This window comes from Rhinatrema bivittatum, chromosome 1 (assembly GCF_901001135.1).
Source record: "Rhinatrema bivittatum chromosome 1, aRhiBiv1.1, whole genome shotgun sequence".
Classification (NCBI taxonomy): Eukaryota; Metazoa; Chordata; class Amphibia; order Gymnophiona; family Rhinatrematidae; genus Rhinatrema; species Rhinatrema bivittatum.
In genome coordinates, this window is record NC_042615.1 from 18,108,798 (window position 1) to 18,125,842 (window position 17,045).

Below are 17,045 nucleotides of genomic sequence, written 5' to 3' on the forward strand. Positions count from 1 at the left end.
ATCAATTGGCTGGAAGCCCATGCGGTCCAGTTGGCTTGGTTGTGGCTCTGCAACCAATTGCAGGGTCGAGCTATCTGAATAATGTCGGACAATGCGACGATGGTGCCTTGCATCAATCGGCAGGGTGGAACCAAGAGCCAGCAAGGGTTGAGGGAAATAGCCCAACTTATGGAATGAGTGGAAGTGCATCAGGAGATCTCAGTCCCACACATTGCAGGAAAAGACAATGTAAGAGTGGACTTTTTCATTAAACAGAGTCTAGATCTAGGTGAATGGGAATTGTCAAACGAGGTGTTTCAGCTGGTAGTGGATGGCTTTGGCCTTCCGTTTCTGGACCTGCTAGCGACTTCTTGCACTGCAAAAGGTTCCTCGTTTGTTCAGTCACAGGAGATATCCAAAGCCTTTGGCATCAATGCCCTTGTGCAGAAGTGGCCAGAGGGTGAGCTGCTGTATGCCTTTCCTCGTGGCCCATGTTGGGCAGGGTGATTCGGAAGATCGAGAGTCACAGGGGAATGGTGATTCCCAGAAGACCATTATATGCAGATATGCGAAGGCTCCTAGTGATTTCTCCCTTCCAGTTTCCGGCGCAGTGTGATCTGCTGTGGCAGGGGCCTGTTCTTCATGAAAATTCGACTCAATTTTGTTTGACGGTATGGCCCTTGAGAGGGCTCGCTTGTTCAAGCGTGGATCTTCTACTGCACTGATTGCCACCTTGCTGCGAGCAGGAAGGTTATCCACTTCCTTGGCATACATGCAAATTTGGCGAGTTGTTTGAGGCTTGGTGTAAAGATCGAGGGGTTGTTCTTTGTTCGGTTCAGATCCTGCTCATTATGGAATTTTTGCAGGATGGATGAAGTGAACGGTTGGCTCTTAATTCTTTTCAGATACCAGTATCTGCTCTTTCTCCCTTTTCCCAGCTGTTTCAGGGGTCAGGTGAATGGTTGATCCTTTCGGCTTATCCAGATGTGGCTGTTTCTTGAAAGGAGTGAAACATTTTTGTCCTTCCTTGCAGTTACTGTTCTTGAAAACAGTGTTCTGGTGGCAATTTTTTTGCGTGTAGTGTATCCGATCTGCAAGCCTTGTTTTGGCGGGAGCTGTTCCTTTAAGTGACTCTGGGGGTAATAAAGCTGCGTACTGTTCCTTCTTTTTTTTGCCCAAAGTGGTTTTGGATTTTCACCTGAATTAGTCCATTTCCCTGCTGTCTTGGGACAGGGAAAGAGATACAGAGGAATATCGCCTCTTGTGGCCCTCGGATGAAGGAGGCATATCATAAGGTAACTGGAGGTTTCGCCTGTTTGTTCTTCACGGTGTAAGTAAACGGCAAGCCGGCTTCACGCATTGGATTAAGGAGGTTGTCACAGCCGTGTGTGGATGCTGAGCAGCTGTTGCCTAGTCAGGTTAGGGCTTATTCCACTAGTGTTTAGGCAGAGTCTTGGGCGGAGGTAGATTGTTGTCTTCCGTCGACATTTGCCAAGCTGCAACGTCGTCCTCCTTGCACGCCTTTTCCAGGTATTATCGTCTGGATGTGCAGGCCCGGAAGGATGCAACCTTTGCATGTGTGGTTTTGACTGGTCTGCAGGCAGCCTCCCACTCTATTCGAGAGTAGGTTGGATACATCCCACTGGTTCTGGATTCATCTGTCTGAACGCTAAGAAATGAGAAATTACTACTTACCTGATAATTTCCTTTTCTTTAGTACAGACAGATGAATTCAGCTTCCTGCCCTTGGCTGCCGAATGATTGTGCCATGGTCCTCCTGTGTGGCTTATTCCAGGGAGTACTGGTAAATGTCAGTTCTAGACTTTTTTTTTTTTTAATTAAAAGTTTTTTTTATTGAATGTCAGCAGGCAATACAAGGATGAACATTTATACAATAACTTAAAGTGACTGTCTTTCAGTTTTACTTATTATGAAACCCCGACCCCTCCCCCTTCCCACATCCTGCAGCCAATAATAGCAAATGTTGACTAGTTTTAATACATTCTTTGTCCGAGCTCAGTGTTTCCTGTTGACTGAGTGCTGGAATGGTTATCTGTTAATAATCAAGTTTTGCTAGTATGTCCATAGATGGCTTTTGTAGAGAATGCTTGCAGGCTGATGTCACTACAGGGGTATATATACTGTGATGTCAGCTTTGCTCCATCTCCATCTACTGGTAGAGGTGGATAGCGCACTGGTTCTGGATTCATCTGTTGGTACTAAAGTAAAGGAAATTATCAGGTAATTAGTAATTTCTCATTTTGATCCAACACATTAAGCTAATAGGAAAAAATATTATTTTTAGCAACAGTGTGCACATGTAAAATGAGTGCTGTTTATATTAAGTTCCCCTACTAGAATTCTTCACTGCTTTTAATGTTCTAAATCTAATATTTCTTTTCCTCTGTTAAGGGCTTGTATATCTCTGGGTTCCAGAAGTCGAGCCATAGGAAATGCAGCAAAGAGTCAGGTAAAGAGTTTTGAATGCTTATTATTAAATTGAGGAGGAGGGTGTTCTGTTTTTAGAAACATGTTCAGACTGTTCGAGCAATGCAGTTGTTATGTGATTTTAAATGAAATTGTCAGTAAAATACTGGAAATTAACTTCAGATATTTCTTCAAAAGCATCAGTAAATGATGCAATAATAGAGTTTTCCCGTTGATAGCAGGGCTGAATTAGCCCTGCTGTCATGGGAACTGTCAATCAGGGCACAGGAGGCAGAGGTTCCTAAGCAGAGGTTAGATTTTTGTCTTCTGCGGCTGTGCGTGTGTTCCCGCGCAGGAAAGTAACAGATTCTCCTCAGTCTGTTTTTTTCTCGCACGCGGAGCTTTTTTCTCCTCAGCAGATTTTTTGATAGAGAGAAGAAATGTCTAAAAAACAAATCTGACAATCCGGTTTTAAACCTTGCCCATGCGGGAAAATCATGTCCATTACAGATGGACATGACAAGTGCTACCGATGTCTCGGGCCCGACCACATTCAGGCCGACTGTGAAAACTGCGGCCGAATGTCTCCGCAGGCCCAGCGGCAACAGGCACAGAAAATTCGAAGTCTTCGAACTGACGAAGGAGGTTCCCAAGCCCCCCCCCCCCTCAGAGGCTCACTCCTCACCGGGGCCAACAAAAAACCAGGCCCCATCTGAGAGAAGAGTGTCGTCCCTGGACCCAAAAATCTCCAGGCCTGGAGAGTCGAAGGGATTTGTAAGTAAACAGTCCCACGACAAATTGAAGGATACTCGGGGCTCGCAACCCCAAGTGGCAACCAGGGATCTGGTCCGCTATGGCAACTGCAGATTCTGGCGCATAAGGTTTCAAAAGCACGGCACCGAGAATACTCGACGCATAAACACCCGACGCAATCGACTCATCAAGCATCGAGATCGACTCACCTGGTGCTGGAGCCATAGCTACGGGCGCCGCAGCTGACGCAACCTGCGCCGAAGTCGACGCTTCAATCATTGAGACCGATGCAACCAGCGCCTAACCCAGAACGGCCATCTCGGCGACCATCAGAACTGACGCCACCGCAGGCTCAGAGATCCTCTCCTCAACATCACAGGGCATGAATAAGACTAGAAAACATAGACGCAGATCGTCGACTGACGACACAGGCCATTACAAGGAGCATTCCGTTTCTGGAGGAAGGCATCAGCGACATTGTAAGCACAAGGATGTCCAGAAAAGCAAAAGAGAACACATATCTGTACATGATATCTCGGATTCCATTTCCTCTCACCATGCAAAGACCTCAGGGTATACCTCCGACTCAGAGGAGGAGGTGGTAAAAATTCCTTCTTCTCATACATCATCTTTTTCATTTTCAAGAGTATCGCCACAAGTATATGCACGTCCTTGGTATGAGGAGAATCCTCAACCACCATCTGAGAAGATTAGAGGACCAACAAATTCCTGTTCCAGTATCGAAAGCTGTGCCTCCAAACCCTGACTTAGGAGGCTCACCATCGCCTAGACGATTGGCTCATCAGGAGTCAGACGAAAGAAGGAGCTCTCAATTCCCTCAAGCTCACAGTCAACTTGCTTCACTCCTTGGAGTTTCTCATCCATTACCAGAAATCCCATTTCACACCATCTCACCTTCTACAATTCATCGGTGCAGATTTAAATACCATCATAGCACAAGCATTTCTTCCAAGAGACCGTGCCCATACACTAATTCTCCTGGCACAATCTCTCAGAAATCAATCCCAAGTCACAGCTCATCAGTGCCTCACCCTACTCGGTCACATGGCCTCCACAGTTCACGTCACTCCCATGGCCAGATTGACCATGCGACTAATGCAATGGACACTCAAAACACAATGGATTCAAGCCATTCAACCGTTGCACTCTCACATTCAAATAACTCAGGAACTGTGTTCTTCCCTCCTCTGGTGGACATCAATGAACAATCTGCTCAAAGGTCTACCTTTCCAGCAACCAGTTCCACAAGTAACATTAACTACAGATGCGTCCACTTTAGGTTGGGGAGCGCACATTGGTCATTTGAAGACCCAGGGGACGTGGACAAAAACCGAAGCCTCTTTTCAGATAAATTTCCTAGAGCTTCGAGCTGTACGTTATGCGCTACATGCGTTCAAGGACTACCTTTTACACAAGACTGTTCTGATCCAAACGGACAACACAGTAGCCATGTGGTACATCAACAAGCAAGGGGGAACAGGTTCCTACCTCCTTTGCCAAGAAGCAGCACAGATTTGGGACTGGGCCCTAGCACATTCAGTTCTTCTACAGGCCACTTATGTAGCAGGCATCCACAACATAGTAGCCGATCGCCTCAGTCGTCAGTTCCAACAACACGATTGGTCCTTGGATCCAGCGATAGCAACCAAGATCTTCCAACAGTGGGGTCAACCGACCATAGATCTTTTTGCATCCCATCTGAACTACAAAGTGAACAATTATTGCTCCCTACTACGAAAAGAGAACAGCCTGCCAAAGGACGCCTTTGCTCGCCATTGGAACTCAGGCCTGTTATACGCATATCCACCGATACCGCTCATAACCAAAACTCTAGTGAAGCTGCAACAGGACAAAGGGACCATGATACTCATAGCCCCATACTGGCCTCGACAAGTATGGTTTCCCACACTGCTAGACCTCTCAGTCAGGAATCCCATTTGCCTGGGAGTAGCTCCCAATCTCATAACTCAGGATCAGGGTCGGTTGCACCATCCCAACCTTCAATCCCTATCCCTGACAGCATGGATGTTGAAAGCTTGATTTTACAACCACTCAACCTTCCAACCACTATTTCTCAGGTGCTTATAGCGTCACGTAAACCTTCCACTAGAAAGAATTATTCCTACAAATGGAAACTGTTTACTTTGTGGTGCACTCAGAAATCTATAGATCCTTTCACTTGCCCCACTAACTCACTACTAGATTACCTATACCATCTTTCAGACTCTGGTCTTCAGACTTCATCTGTAAGAGTACATTTGAGCGCAATCTCAGCTTACCTAACAAGCTGGGAGATGCACCTATCTCTACACAGCCTCTCGTCAGTAGATTCATGAAAGGTTTAACTCATCTTAAACCTCCATTTCATCCCCCAAGCATACAATGGGACCTAAACGTAGTATTAACCAGGATCATGCGTTCCCCATTCGAACCCATAGATACCTGTGACCTTAAATTTCTTACATGGAAAACTGTTTTCCTCATAGCCATTACATCAGCTAGAAGAATCAGTGAACTACAAGCACTTGTCACATACGAACCTTTCACAAAGTTCCTACATGATAGGGTGGTCCTCCGTACTCATCCTAAATTCCTTCCTAAGGTAGTCACGGAATTCCACTTGAACCAATCCATAGTTTTACCAACATTCTTTCCAAGGCCTCATTCCCACCAGGGAGAAAGAGCCTTACATACCTTGGACTGTAAACGTGCACTATCTTTTTACTTAAACCGCACTACAGTCCAAAGGAAATCCAGCCAACTATTTGTATCTTATGATCCAAACAAACCAGGTAGGGCAGTGGGTAAACATACTTTGTCAAACTGGCTAGCAGACTGCATACAGTTTTGTTATGAGAAAGCAGGCCTCACTCTTCAAGGACGAGTAAAAGCACATTCAGTCAGAGCAATGTCAACCTCGGTAGCACACCTTCGCTCTGTACCTATTCTTGACATTTGTAAAGCAGCAACATGGAGTTCTCTTCACACCTTTGCAGCTCACTACTGTTTAGACAAAGAAGGAAGACAAGATTCAGCCTATGGACAATCTGTCTTAAAGAACTTGTTTCCAACTTAATCCCAACTCCTACTTCATCCAACCTGCTGTGATTTTTGGCTGATTCATTTCCAACAACAATACTTCACAGTTGTTTCACTACAATATGATTCAGCCTCTAGCTTGCTAATCACCCATATGTGAGGACTAGTATCCTGCTTGTCCTGGGATAAAGCAAAATTGCTTACCTTGTAATAGGTGTTATCCCAGGACAGCAGGATGTAGTCCTCACGAAACCCACCTGCCACCCCGCGGAGTTGGGTACGTTACGTTTTATTATTTTATTTTTTGGCTAACGCTAATTGCTACAAAACAGACTGAAGGGAGACCCCTGTGGCAGGGAATATCATGGCATGCTGGGCATGCTCAGTAGGCACTATGGGTGCCAGTCAAAAGTTTCATAGAAACTTTGACAGAAGTTTTTCCGTATAGGGCTCCATTACCGATGTCACCCATATGTGAGGAATACATCCTGCTGTCCTGGGATAACACCTATTACAAGGTAAGCAATTTTGCTATATCAAGGGGCCATGTTGAACTCTAGAATTTCTTCCTATCAGCTGTACATGACCCAATACCAGAGAAATTTATGGAAACAAATTCAGGAATTTGTCCCATCTCTCCCAATTCAGTATCAGGAAGCAGCCCAGGCCATCATCCACAAGGGCCTGGAGGCCGGTAAACATGAAGTCCGTGTGGCCTATGACAGATTCGAAACAGCTTCAAGGGTAGCTGCATCAGGTATCAGCGCCAGGAGATGGGCAGGGCTTAAGGCCTCAGACCTTAGGACTGAAGTTCAGGAAAAACTAGTGGATCTCCCCTGTCTGGGAGACCAAGATCCAAGATGCTGTGTCTCAGCTAAAAGAACACATGGAAACACTGAGACAGCTTTCTTCCCTACCACAGGATCCCCCTACGGACACGGGGCGTAGGCCTCAACGGAAGGATACCAGAAGACCTTATTACCGGCACCAGAGATATTACCCTCCTGCATCTCGACCCCGGCCTTCTAGAACACAACAGAGGCCGCAACCAAGACAACAGAGAGCAGCTAGGCCCCAACCTGCTCCACAGACAGGACCTGCTGCTGGTTTTTGAAACCACTTCCAGAGAACTCATCCTTTTCTCAAATCCTCAGCCAGAACTTCCAGTGGGAGGCCGGATATCCAAATTTTACAACAATTGGATAGCAATAACATCAGTCCAATGGGTCCTATCAATAATATCTCGAGGATAGCAACTCAATTTCCTCTCAATTCCCACAGATTTTCCACCAAGTCAACTTCATTTCAGCGAAAATCAAATGCTTCAGTTACAAGTAGAATTATCCACCCTTCTGAAAGCCAGGGCGGTAGAGCTCGTACCCCGGCCTCAGAGAGGCAGAGGATTCTATTCCCGTTATTTCCTCATTCCAAAGAAAACCGGAGGCCTTTGTCCCATCCTAGACCTCAGAAATTTCAACAAATTTCTAAAGAAAGAAAAGTTCAGGATGGTTTCTCTAGGCACCATGCTTCCACTTCTTCAAACAGGAGATTGGCTTTGTTCTCTGGATCTACAAGACGCTTACGCCCAATTTCCAATATGTCCCCCTCGTCGCAAGTATCTGCGCTTCATGGTGGGTCAACAGCATTTCCAATACACAGTACTGCCATTCGGACTTGCCTCTGCTCCCAGAGTGTTCACCAAATGTCTGGCAGTAATAGCAGCACACTTGCACAAGCAAGGTGTCCATGTGTTTCCATATCTATTTATTTATTTATTTAGCATTTTTCTATACCGACTTTCCAATAACAAAATTATTGATCAATTCGGTTTACATTTTAAACAATAACAACAATGACAAGTAAATGTCTTACAATGAACAGGTCGAATTAACTTGGATTAAGATATATGGGGGTAATAACATAATTAACATGAGCGGTGCCTAATTTAGGCTAGAGGCTGGGTTTTAATGATAGACTGCCAAAGATAATAGTCTGCCAAAGATAATAGACTGCCAAAGATCATGTGATTTCTAGAGAAGATCTATATAGTTCTCTAGCGTGTTACCACTGAGGGGATATTGGCAGGGATATTTCGCAGGTTGATGTTATGGGAAAGCTTGGTTGAATAACCAAGTCTTGAGTCTTTTTTTAAATGTAGTGGAGCATTGCAGTGATCTGAGCTCTGATGGGAGAGAGTTCCAGAGTTTAGGCCCAGCTGTGGAGAAAGCTCTTTTACTTAATGCTGACTTCATCGGTGGAATTTGAAGGTTGTTTTTGTAGGCTTGTCTCACTGGTCTGGAAGATGTGTGGAGTTGGAGAGGGAATGTGAGCTCGAGTGGTGCCAGGTTGTGTATTGCCTTGTGGGTTACTGAGAGCACTTTGAATAGTATTCTGAATTTGACGGGAAGCCAGTGTAGGCTTTTTAAGATGGGTGAGATGTGGTCTCTTTTGTTGGACTTGGTTAAGATCCTCGCTGCAGCGTTCTGCAGCATCTGTAGCGGTTTTATGGCGTTGGCAGGGAGACCCAGTAGAAGTGAGTTGCAGTAATCTATTTTCGTGAGAATGATTGCTTGTAGAACTAATCGGAAGTCTTTGAAATGTAGGAGTGGTCTCAGTCTTTTTAAGACTTGTAATTTGAAGAATCCATCCTTTACGATGTTATTTATGAGTGATCTATAATTCATTTGGTTATCAAGTATAACTCCTAGATTTCTGACTTGTGGGGTTATTGTTAATTGAGTTGACATGATGGTACTTGGAAGTGTGTAGGTTCCGTTTTGGGAAATGAGGAGATATTCTGTTTTGTTTTGATTAAGGATCAAGTTGAGGTTAGTGAGTAAGTTGTTGATGGCTTGTTGGCAAGAGTTCCAGAAGTCCAGAGTTTTTTGGAGAGATTCAGTAATTGGAATCAGTATCTGAACATCGTCTGCATATAAGTAGTGGACGAGATTCAGGTTGATGAGGAACTGGCAGAGTGGCAGAAGGTAAATATTGAATAAGGTTGGAGAGAGTGATGATCCTTGTGGGACTCCTAAGTTGCAGGTGACTGGTTGAGATTCTTCCTTGTTGATCTTGACCTTATACTGTCTGTTCTGTAGGAACGATTTGAACCAGTTGAGGGCCTCATCTCTGATGCCAATTTCTGCCAGGCGATCTATTAATGTGTTGTGATTGACCGTGTCAAAAGCTGCTGTTAGATCTAGGAGGATGAGAAGACACGGTTGTCTGTTTTCAAGTTTAAGTAATATAGAGTCCGTTAATGAGATTAGGAGGGTTTCGGTGCTTCGAGATTGGCGGAAACCGAACTGCGATGGGGAAAGAATTTTGTGGTCGTTTAGGTATTCTGTTAGTTGTTTGTTTGCAACTCGTTCCAAGATTTTTGCGATGAATGGTAGATTAGCTATTGGGCGAAAATTGGCTGGGTTTTCAGGAGAAAGATTAGGGTTTTTTTTTTTTTGGTTTTTTTTTAGGTTTTTTGGGTTTAGATATCTAGACTACTGGCTCATCAGAAATCAATCTCAACAAGGAGCTCTGGCTTCTCTCAGTCGCACAGTTACTGTACTTCACTCCATGGGCTTTCTCATCAATTATCAAAAGTCCCATCTTATTCCATCTCACGTGCTTCACTTCATAGGAGCAGAATTGGACACCAAACTTGCAAAGACTTTTCTACCCGAGGATCGAGCAGAAACACTGTCCCTGTTGGCAAACTCGATTCACTCAAAGAAACAAGCAACAGCTCATCAGTTTCTAACCTTACTAGGCCACATGGCCTCCACAGTTCATGTCACTCCTCAATGGACTTTAAGATCTCAATGGATTCAATCCATTCAACCGCTGCATTCTCCAATTCAAGTAACCCACCAGTTACGTTCCTCTCTACTTTGGTGGGTGAACAAGGACAATTTCCGCAAGGGCCTACCCTTCCAACAACCAGTCCCACAGATAACGTTAACTACAGATGCATCCACCTTGGGTTGGGGAGCTCACATAAACAATCTCCAAACCCAAGGTACTTGGACAAAGCTTGAAGCAATGTTTCAAATCAATTTCCTAGAGCTGCGAGCTATACGTTATGCGCTGCATGCGATCAAGGACTGTCTTTTACACAAGACTGTTCTCATCCAAACGGACAACACAGTTGCCATGTGGTACCTCAACAAACAGGGAGGTACCGCTCGTATCTCCTTTGTCAAGAAGCTGCACAGATTTGGGGCTGGGCCCTGAACCACTCAATGTTTCTCCGGGCCACTTATCTGGCAGGCATTCACAATGTAGTGGCAGATCGACTCAGTCGTCAGTTCCAACCACACGAATGGTCCCTGGATCCCTCAGTAGCGACCAGGATATTTCAACGTTGGGGACAACCAATAACAGACCTCTTTGCATCACATCTGAATCACAAAGTGGACAAATTCTGTTCTCTACACAAACAGAAAAACTAGCCAGCCAAGGACGTCTTTGCTCGCCCTTGGAACTCAGGCCTTCTATATGCGTATCCTCCAATACCGCTCATAACCAAAACTATAGTGAAGCTACAACAGGACAAGGGGTCCATGATACTCATAGCCCCATATTGGCCTCAACAAGTATGGTTTCCCACACTTCTAGACCTCTCGATCAGGGATCCTATTCGCCTGGGTGTAGCTCCCACTCTCATAATTCAGGATCAGGGTCGGTTGCGCCATCCCAACCTTCAATCCCTATCCCTGACAGCATGGATGTTGAAAGCTTGATTTTACAACCACTCAATCTTTCCACCCATGTCTCTCAAGTGCTTATAGCTTCACGTAAACCTTCCACACGAAAAAACTATTCTTCCAAATGGAAAAGGTTTACTTTGTGGTACAGGCAAAACAATATTAATCCTTTCACTTGCCCCACTACTTCTCTTTTAAACTACTTATACCATCTCTCAGAATCTGGCCTCCAGACTTCATCTGTAAGAGTACACTTAAGTGCAATCTCAGCTTACCATAACAAGATGGGAGATGCACCAATATCCACACAACCTCTTGTCAGCAGGTTTATGAGAGGTTTAACTCACCTTAAACCACCAATTCGGCCTCCAGTCACAGAATGGGATCTGAATCTGGTATTAACAAGACTCGTGCGTTCTCCTTTCGAACCCATAGATTCCTGTGATCTTAAATTCTCACATGGAAGACTATCTTCCTCATTGCTATTACATCAGCTAGAAGGGTTAGTGAGTTACAATTACTTGTCATGTACTCACCCTATACACAGTTCCTACATGACAAAGTGGTTCTCCGTACACATCCAAAATTCCTCCCCAAGGTAGTTACGGAATTCCACTTGAACTAATCCATAGTCTTACCCACATTCTTTCCAAGGCCTCATTCTCACCAAGGGGAACGAGCCTTACATACCTTGGACTGTGAGCGTGCGTTAGCTTTTTACTTAAACTGCACTGCAGTCCACAGGAAATCCAATCAACTTTTTGTATCTTATGATCCAAACAAACCGGGTAAAGCATGGGTAAACATACTCTATCCAACTGGTTAGCAGATTGCTTACAGTTTTACTATAAAAAAGCAGGCCTTCCTCTCCAAGGGCGAGTAAAGGCACATTCAGTAAGAGCACTGTCAACCTCAGTAGCACACTATCGTTCAGTGCCAATCCTTGACATATGTAAAGCAGCAACATGGAGTTCTCTTCACACCTTTGCAGCTCATTACTGTTTGGACAAACAAGGACGACAAGATTCAGCCTATGGACAATCTGTTTTAAAGAACTTGTTTCCAGTTTAATCCCAACTCCTTCTACATCCAACCTGCTGTGATCTTCGGCTGACTCATTTCAACAACAATACTTCACTGTTGCGTCAATACAAAATGGCTCAGCCTCTAGCTTGCTAATCACCCATATGTGAGGACTAGCATCCTGCTTGTCCTGGGATAAAACAAAATTGCTTACCTTGTATGCAAAAAATATATAGTTGCGATGGAGAAGGTACAGAGAAGGGCAACCAAAATGATAAAGGGGATGGAACAGCTCCCCTATGAGGAAAGGCTGAAGAGGTTAGGGCTGTTCAGCTTGGAGAAGAGACGGCTGAGGGGGGATATGATAGAGGTCTTTAAGATCATGAGAGGTCTTGAATGAGTAGATGTGACTCGGTTATTTACACTTTCGAATAATAGAAGGACTAGGGGGCATTCCATGAAGTTAGCAAGTAGCACATTTAAGACTAATCGGAGAAAATTCTTTTTCACTCAACGCACAATAAAGCTCTGGAATTTGTTGCCAGAGGATGTGGTTAGTGCAGTTAGTTTAGCTGGGTTCAAAAAAGGTTTGGATAAGTTCTTGGAGGAGAAGTCCATTAATGGCTATAAATCAATTTTACTTAGGGAATAGCCACTGCTATTAATTGCATCAGTAGCATGGGATCTTCTTAGTGTTTGGGTAATTGCCAGGTTCTTGTGGCCTGGTTTGGCCTCTGTTGGAAACAGGATGCTGGGCTTGATGGACCCTTGGTCTGACCCAGCATGGCAATTTCTTATGTTCTTATGTTCTTAGGTGTTATCCCAGGACAGCAGGATGTAGTCCTCAAGAAATCCACCCGCCACCCCACGGAGTTGGGTCTGATACGTTTTATTATTATTTTATTTTTTGCTAAAGCTTATTGCTACCTACGAGACTGAAGAGAGACACCTGTGGCAGAGAATATCATAGCATGCTGGGCATGCTCAGTGGCCTCATAGGGCCAGTCAAAAGTTTCTAGAAACTTTGACAGAAAGTTTTCCCACAATAGGGCTCCGTCAGTGAAGTCACCTATATGTGAGGACTACATCCTGCTGTCCTGGGATAACACCTATTACAAGGTAAGCAATTTTGCTTTTTATGCCCTCCCCTAATTTGCTCCATAAGACGCACAGACGCCTGGGAACAGAGCCGGTTTAGCACACCATTTTTTAAATTTTTTTATTTCCCTGCTCTGAATCCTAGGTGCGTTTTATGGTCAGGTGCGTCTTATGGAGCGAAAAATACGGTAAGTAAAATGTCAGATTACAAGCAGGAGTCTCTAAATATCTTGAGCTGAGAACTACAGTCAGTTTTGTTTTCTAGAGGCTTTTGCTACAATCAAAAAATGTGCTTGCTCAATTGAATAATTAGTAAGAATCTTCCTTTTAATTCTTGCAACTATCTTCAGTGTCTCTTAGAAAAAACAAAAATTGAGCATCTCTGCCATCAATTTCTCTCATGCTGATTTCATATACTACAAATAAAATTATTATGTGAGGGCATTAAGTATGATGAAGAGACAACAGGGTTGGGAAGCTAGGGTGCTTGTCAGGTGGACTTAATAATTTTGCCTTGCAGGTTGAATAGCAGACCAGGTAGAAGAAAACATTATTTTTTAATGACTTGCCTTTTTCCATATTTTATAGAGGTCTTTATTCAGATACAGTCTGGATAGCAAAGTTAGCCAGATAAAACTTATCTAGCTAACTTTGGAGGCATATTCAGTAGTGCAGCCGCACAATTGAATATATCCGGCTGTCTTAAATAGTTGCCAGCTAACTTTAGGACAATCCTTTGACTTGACCAGACTTAGCCAGCTAACAACTCTTCCCAGTTACACCCCCAATTTATCCAGCTAAATTCTAGCCGCTTAACTTATGAGCCGGCTAGAATTTAACCGAATAAAAGCTGAATATAGCCAGATAAGCCATTCACGGATAACTTTTCAGTTATCAGTCTAAATGGCTTTTGTATATTGACCTCCATACTTATTTTAATTTCTCACATTTCCCTTCAACCTCAAAGTGGGTTCCAATAAAATCACTTACAGTAAAATAGAATACAAACACAATATAACAAAATATAATATAATAAAAATATATACAGCTAGGGTCTGTGTCCTTGCTCATTTCACTTGACAGCCCTGCATGTGGGCTCCTGCTCTAGATTCTGTGTTTGTTCCTAGGTGGAAAATGGAAGCTGGGTAAGGCAAATGACTTTAATGAAAGGAAGGGCAATGAGAGATCTATAGAATTCTCTACTCCAGTCTTCCTTTTTTCCCCCCCTTGACTGTGTGTGGATGTTAAGGGACCTCCCCCCCCCCCCCCCCACACACAAACAAACACACACTGCCACCACCACCAAAAATAAGAGAGTAATAATTGCATGGCAATATCAAAAAGCAGGTTTTATGACTCCATCAGCTGGATGTGTACTTGCTTTGTTGGGGGTGGAGGAATGGGGGGTAGGTGTTTGTGAATATATGGGGTTAGAGTTCAGTGGAGACATTGTAGGTAAGCATGTAGGTAATAAGGCTTGTAGAGGCTGTGTGGAGATGAGGTGGGGTTTAGTGTGATGGGTGGGGTGACTGTATGTTATAGTATAGATGGTATGTGGTGTTAGGATGTTGTGGAAAGACAACATATTTCCCCTATGAGGAAAGACTAAAGAGGTTAGGACTTTTCAGCTTGGAGAAGAGGGGGCTGAGGGGGTATATGATAGAGATGTTTAAAATCATGAGAGGTCTAGAACGGGTAAATGTGAATCGGTTATTTACTCTTTTGGATAGTAGAAAGACTAGGGGGCACTCCATGAAGTTAGCATGTGGCACATTTAAAACTAATCGGAGAAAGTTCTTTTTCACTCAACGCACAATTAAACTCTGGAATTTGTTGCCAGAGGATGTGGTTAGTGCAGTTAGTATAGCTGTGTTTAAAAAAGGATTGGATAAGTTCTTGGAGGAGAAGTCCATTACCTGCTATTAAGTTCACTTAGAGAATAGCCACTGCCATTAGCAATGGTAACATGGAATAGACTTAGTTTTTGGGTACTTGCCAGGTTCTTATGGCCTGGATTGGCCACTGTTGGAAACAGGATGCTGGGCTTGATGGACCCTTGGTCTGACCCAGTATGGCATTTTCTTATGTTCTTCTTATGTTCTTTTGTGAGTAGTGTGAGGTATGTGGACACTTTTACCCCTTGCACTCCTGTGTTCTCCCTGTACCCCTCTCCTCCCCAACTGCGTGGGAATGGTGTGTATGTGTTGTGGTTGTGAGTGATGGATGTGTAAGTAGTATCGGGGATGGGGTGAATAGAATGTGTGTGATGGGGAGTGGGGGACCCACCCCTATTTTCCACCTATCCTCCTCCTCCCTAGTACAAATTTGAGTGTGTGTGTGTGTGTGTGTGTGTGCGTACATGCACATGTGCACTTTCTTCCTTTCCTCAACTGCATTCTCCTTTTTACCCCTCCTCTCGCATGTATATGTGCACAGGTGGGGGATGTGCATATGTGCTGTGGGAAGGTGAGATTGAGGATGTGTGTTGGAGGATGGACTTTTTCATTCTTGCAGTCTCTACAGACTCCCCCTCTCCCTTCTGTGTGTGGAGGTGAGAGGATGTGCGTGTTTATGGGGTTGGTGTATTAGGGATGAATTGGGTGTGTACATGTCTGGTGGGGGGGGGGGGGGAGTCAGCTGGGTGACATTCTCTACTTTGCCCCTCTGGATATGTGGGGAAGGGGAGTTGTGTGTGTGTGTGTCATGGGTTTAGTGAGAGTGATTGGTGTGTGTCTGGGAATAATTCAAGGTATGCGTGTGTGTTGGGGAGTGGCTGCACATGTGGTAAATGGGTGTGGGGTGGTTGAGTATGTGTTGGGGTTTGGGGGGTATATGTTGGAGGGTTATTTGTTGGGGGGTTGGTGGGGTATGAGTTGAGGATTGTGTAGGGTGGGTGTATGTGAGAGGTTGATTGGGGGGTTTGGAAGGAGTTGGAAGGTGTGGTGGTGGGTGCATGTGGCAGGTGGGGAAGAGGGTGCATGTGCGATGTGGGGATAAAGGGTGTGGGGGGATGTACACGCCTCCCTCTTCCCCTGCTTTCCCCTACCCTTCAGTAATCCACTGCCGCCTCCACCCCATCAGTCCCCCATGTCCCCTCCCCTCACCCACTGCCCTGCTGTTTCTTCACTAGCCTCCTCACTCCCCCAGGCCCCCTCCCATCCCCTTTCACTCTCCCACTGTTCTCCCACTGCTCAGCTTTCCTCCTACAGCACCGCTCCCCTCCTACAGCACCGCTCCCCTCCTTCAGCCCCCTCCTCCTCCTCATTCATCCACTAGTCTCCCTCTGCAGCCCCCTCTCTCCCACTTCCCCATTCTCGCAATTCCCCACAGCCCCTCACCTCCTGCCCCCTCTCTCTCCCTCTATTCCCCTACCTGAGCTCTTCCTACCTCTCTCCCATTTACTCGCCTCCAGCCCTTCCCATCTAACACTCCCACTAGTCCATCTCCAACTGCTCCCTACCCTCCCTCCCCCCATCCCCTCCTCCTCCTCTTTAATCTCTCACTTCTTCCCCTTCACACTCCTCCAAGGAATCTGGCCCTCCCCTCTCCTTTCACTCTTGTCCCCATCCTAGTCTTCTCCCACCCAGGCTGGTGGGGCCTGGGAAACTCCTACCTGCCCTTCTATTGCCTGTTCCTGTGCTAAGAAGTGGTCGAGATCTGGACATGGGTCCTTTCCCAAAGGACGGTGCTCAAGGCCATGTACCTGGCCAGAACAGAGAATGTGATAGCAGATAGACTGAGTCACGTCTTCAGACTCCACGATTGGTCTCTGGACCAAGGGGTCGCAAATCGAATCTTTCACCTCTGGGGAAGCTCAGATGTAGATCTCTTCGCAGTGCCTTGGAAGGTTCCACAGGTCTGCTCCTTGTACAGGACATGCAGAAAACCGGTCTCAGATGCCTTTACCTGATATTGGGACGAGGGTCTCCTGTATGCGTATCCTGTGGCTCTGCTAGTAGCAGTGACTCTCTTGAAGCTTTGTGATGACAGAAGGACTATGATCCT

At 45.1% G+C, this 17,045-nt stretch overlaps 1 protein-coding gene across 1 annotated transcript in view; it reads left to right on the top strand.

Moving 5' to 3' along the window:
• HSPA4L (heat shock protein family A (Hsp70) member 4 like) overlaps positions 1 to 17,045 on the top strand; it is a 626,705-nt gene that overhangs the window by 46,125 nt on the left and 563,535 nt on the right. The window contains exon 2 of the mRNA XM_029590014.1: positions 2,392 to 2,449. Within this exon, the coding sequence (XP_029445874.1) occupies positions 2,392 to 2,449 (58 nt within the window). The remainder of the gene's footprint in view (positions 1 to 2,391; positions 2,450 to 17,045) is intronic.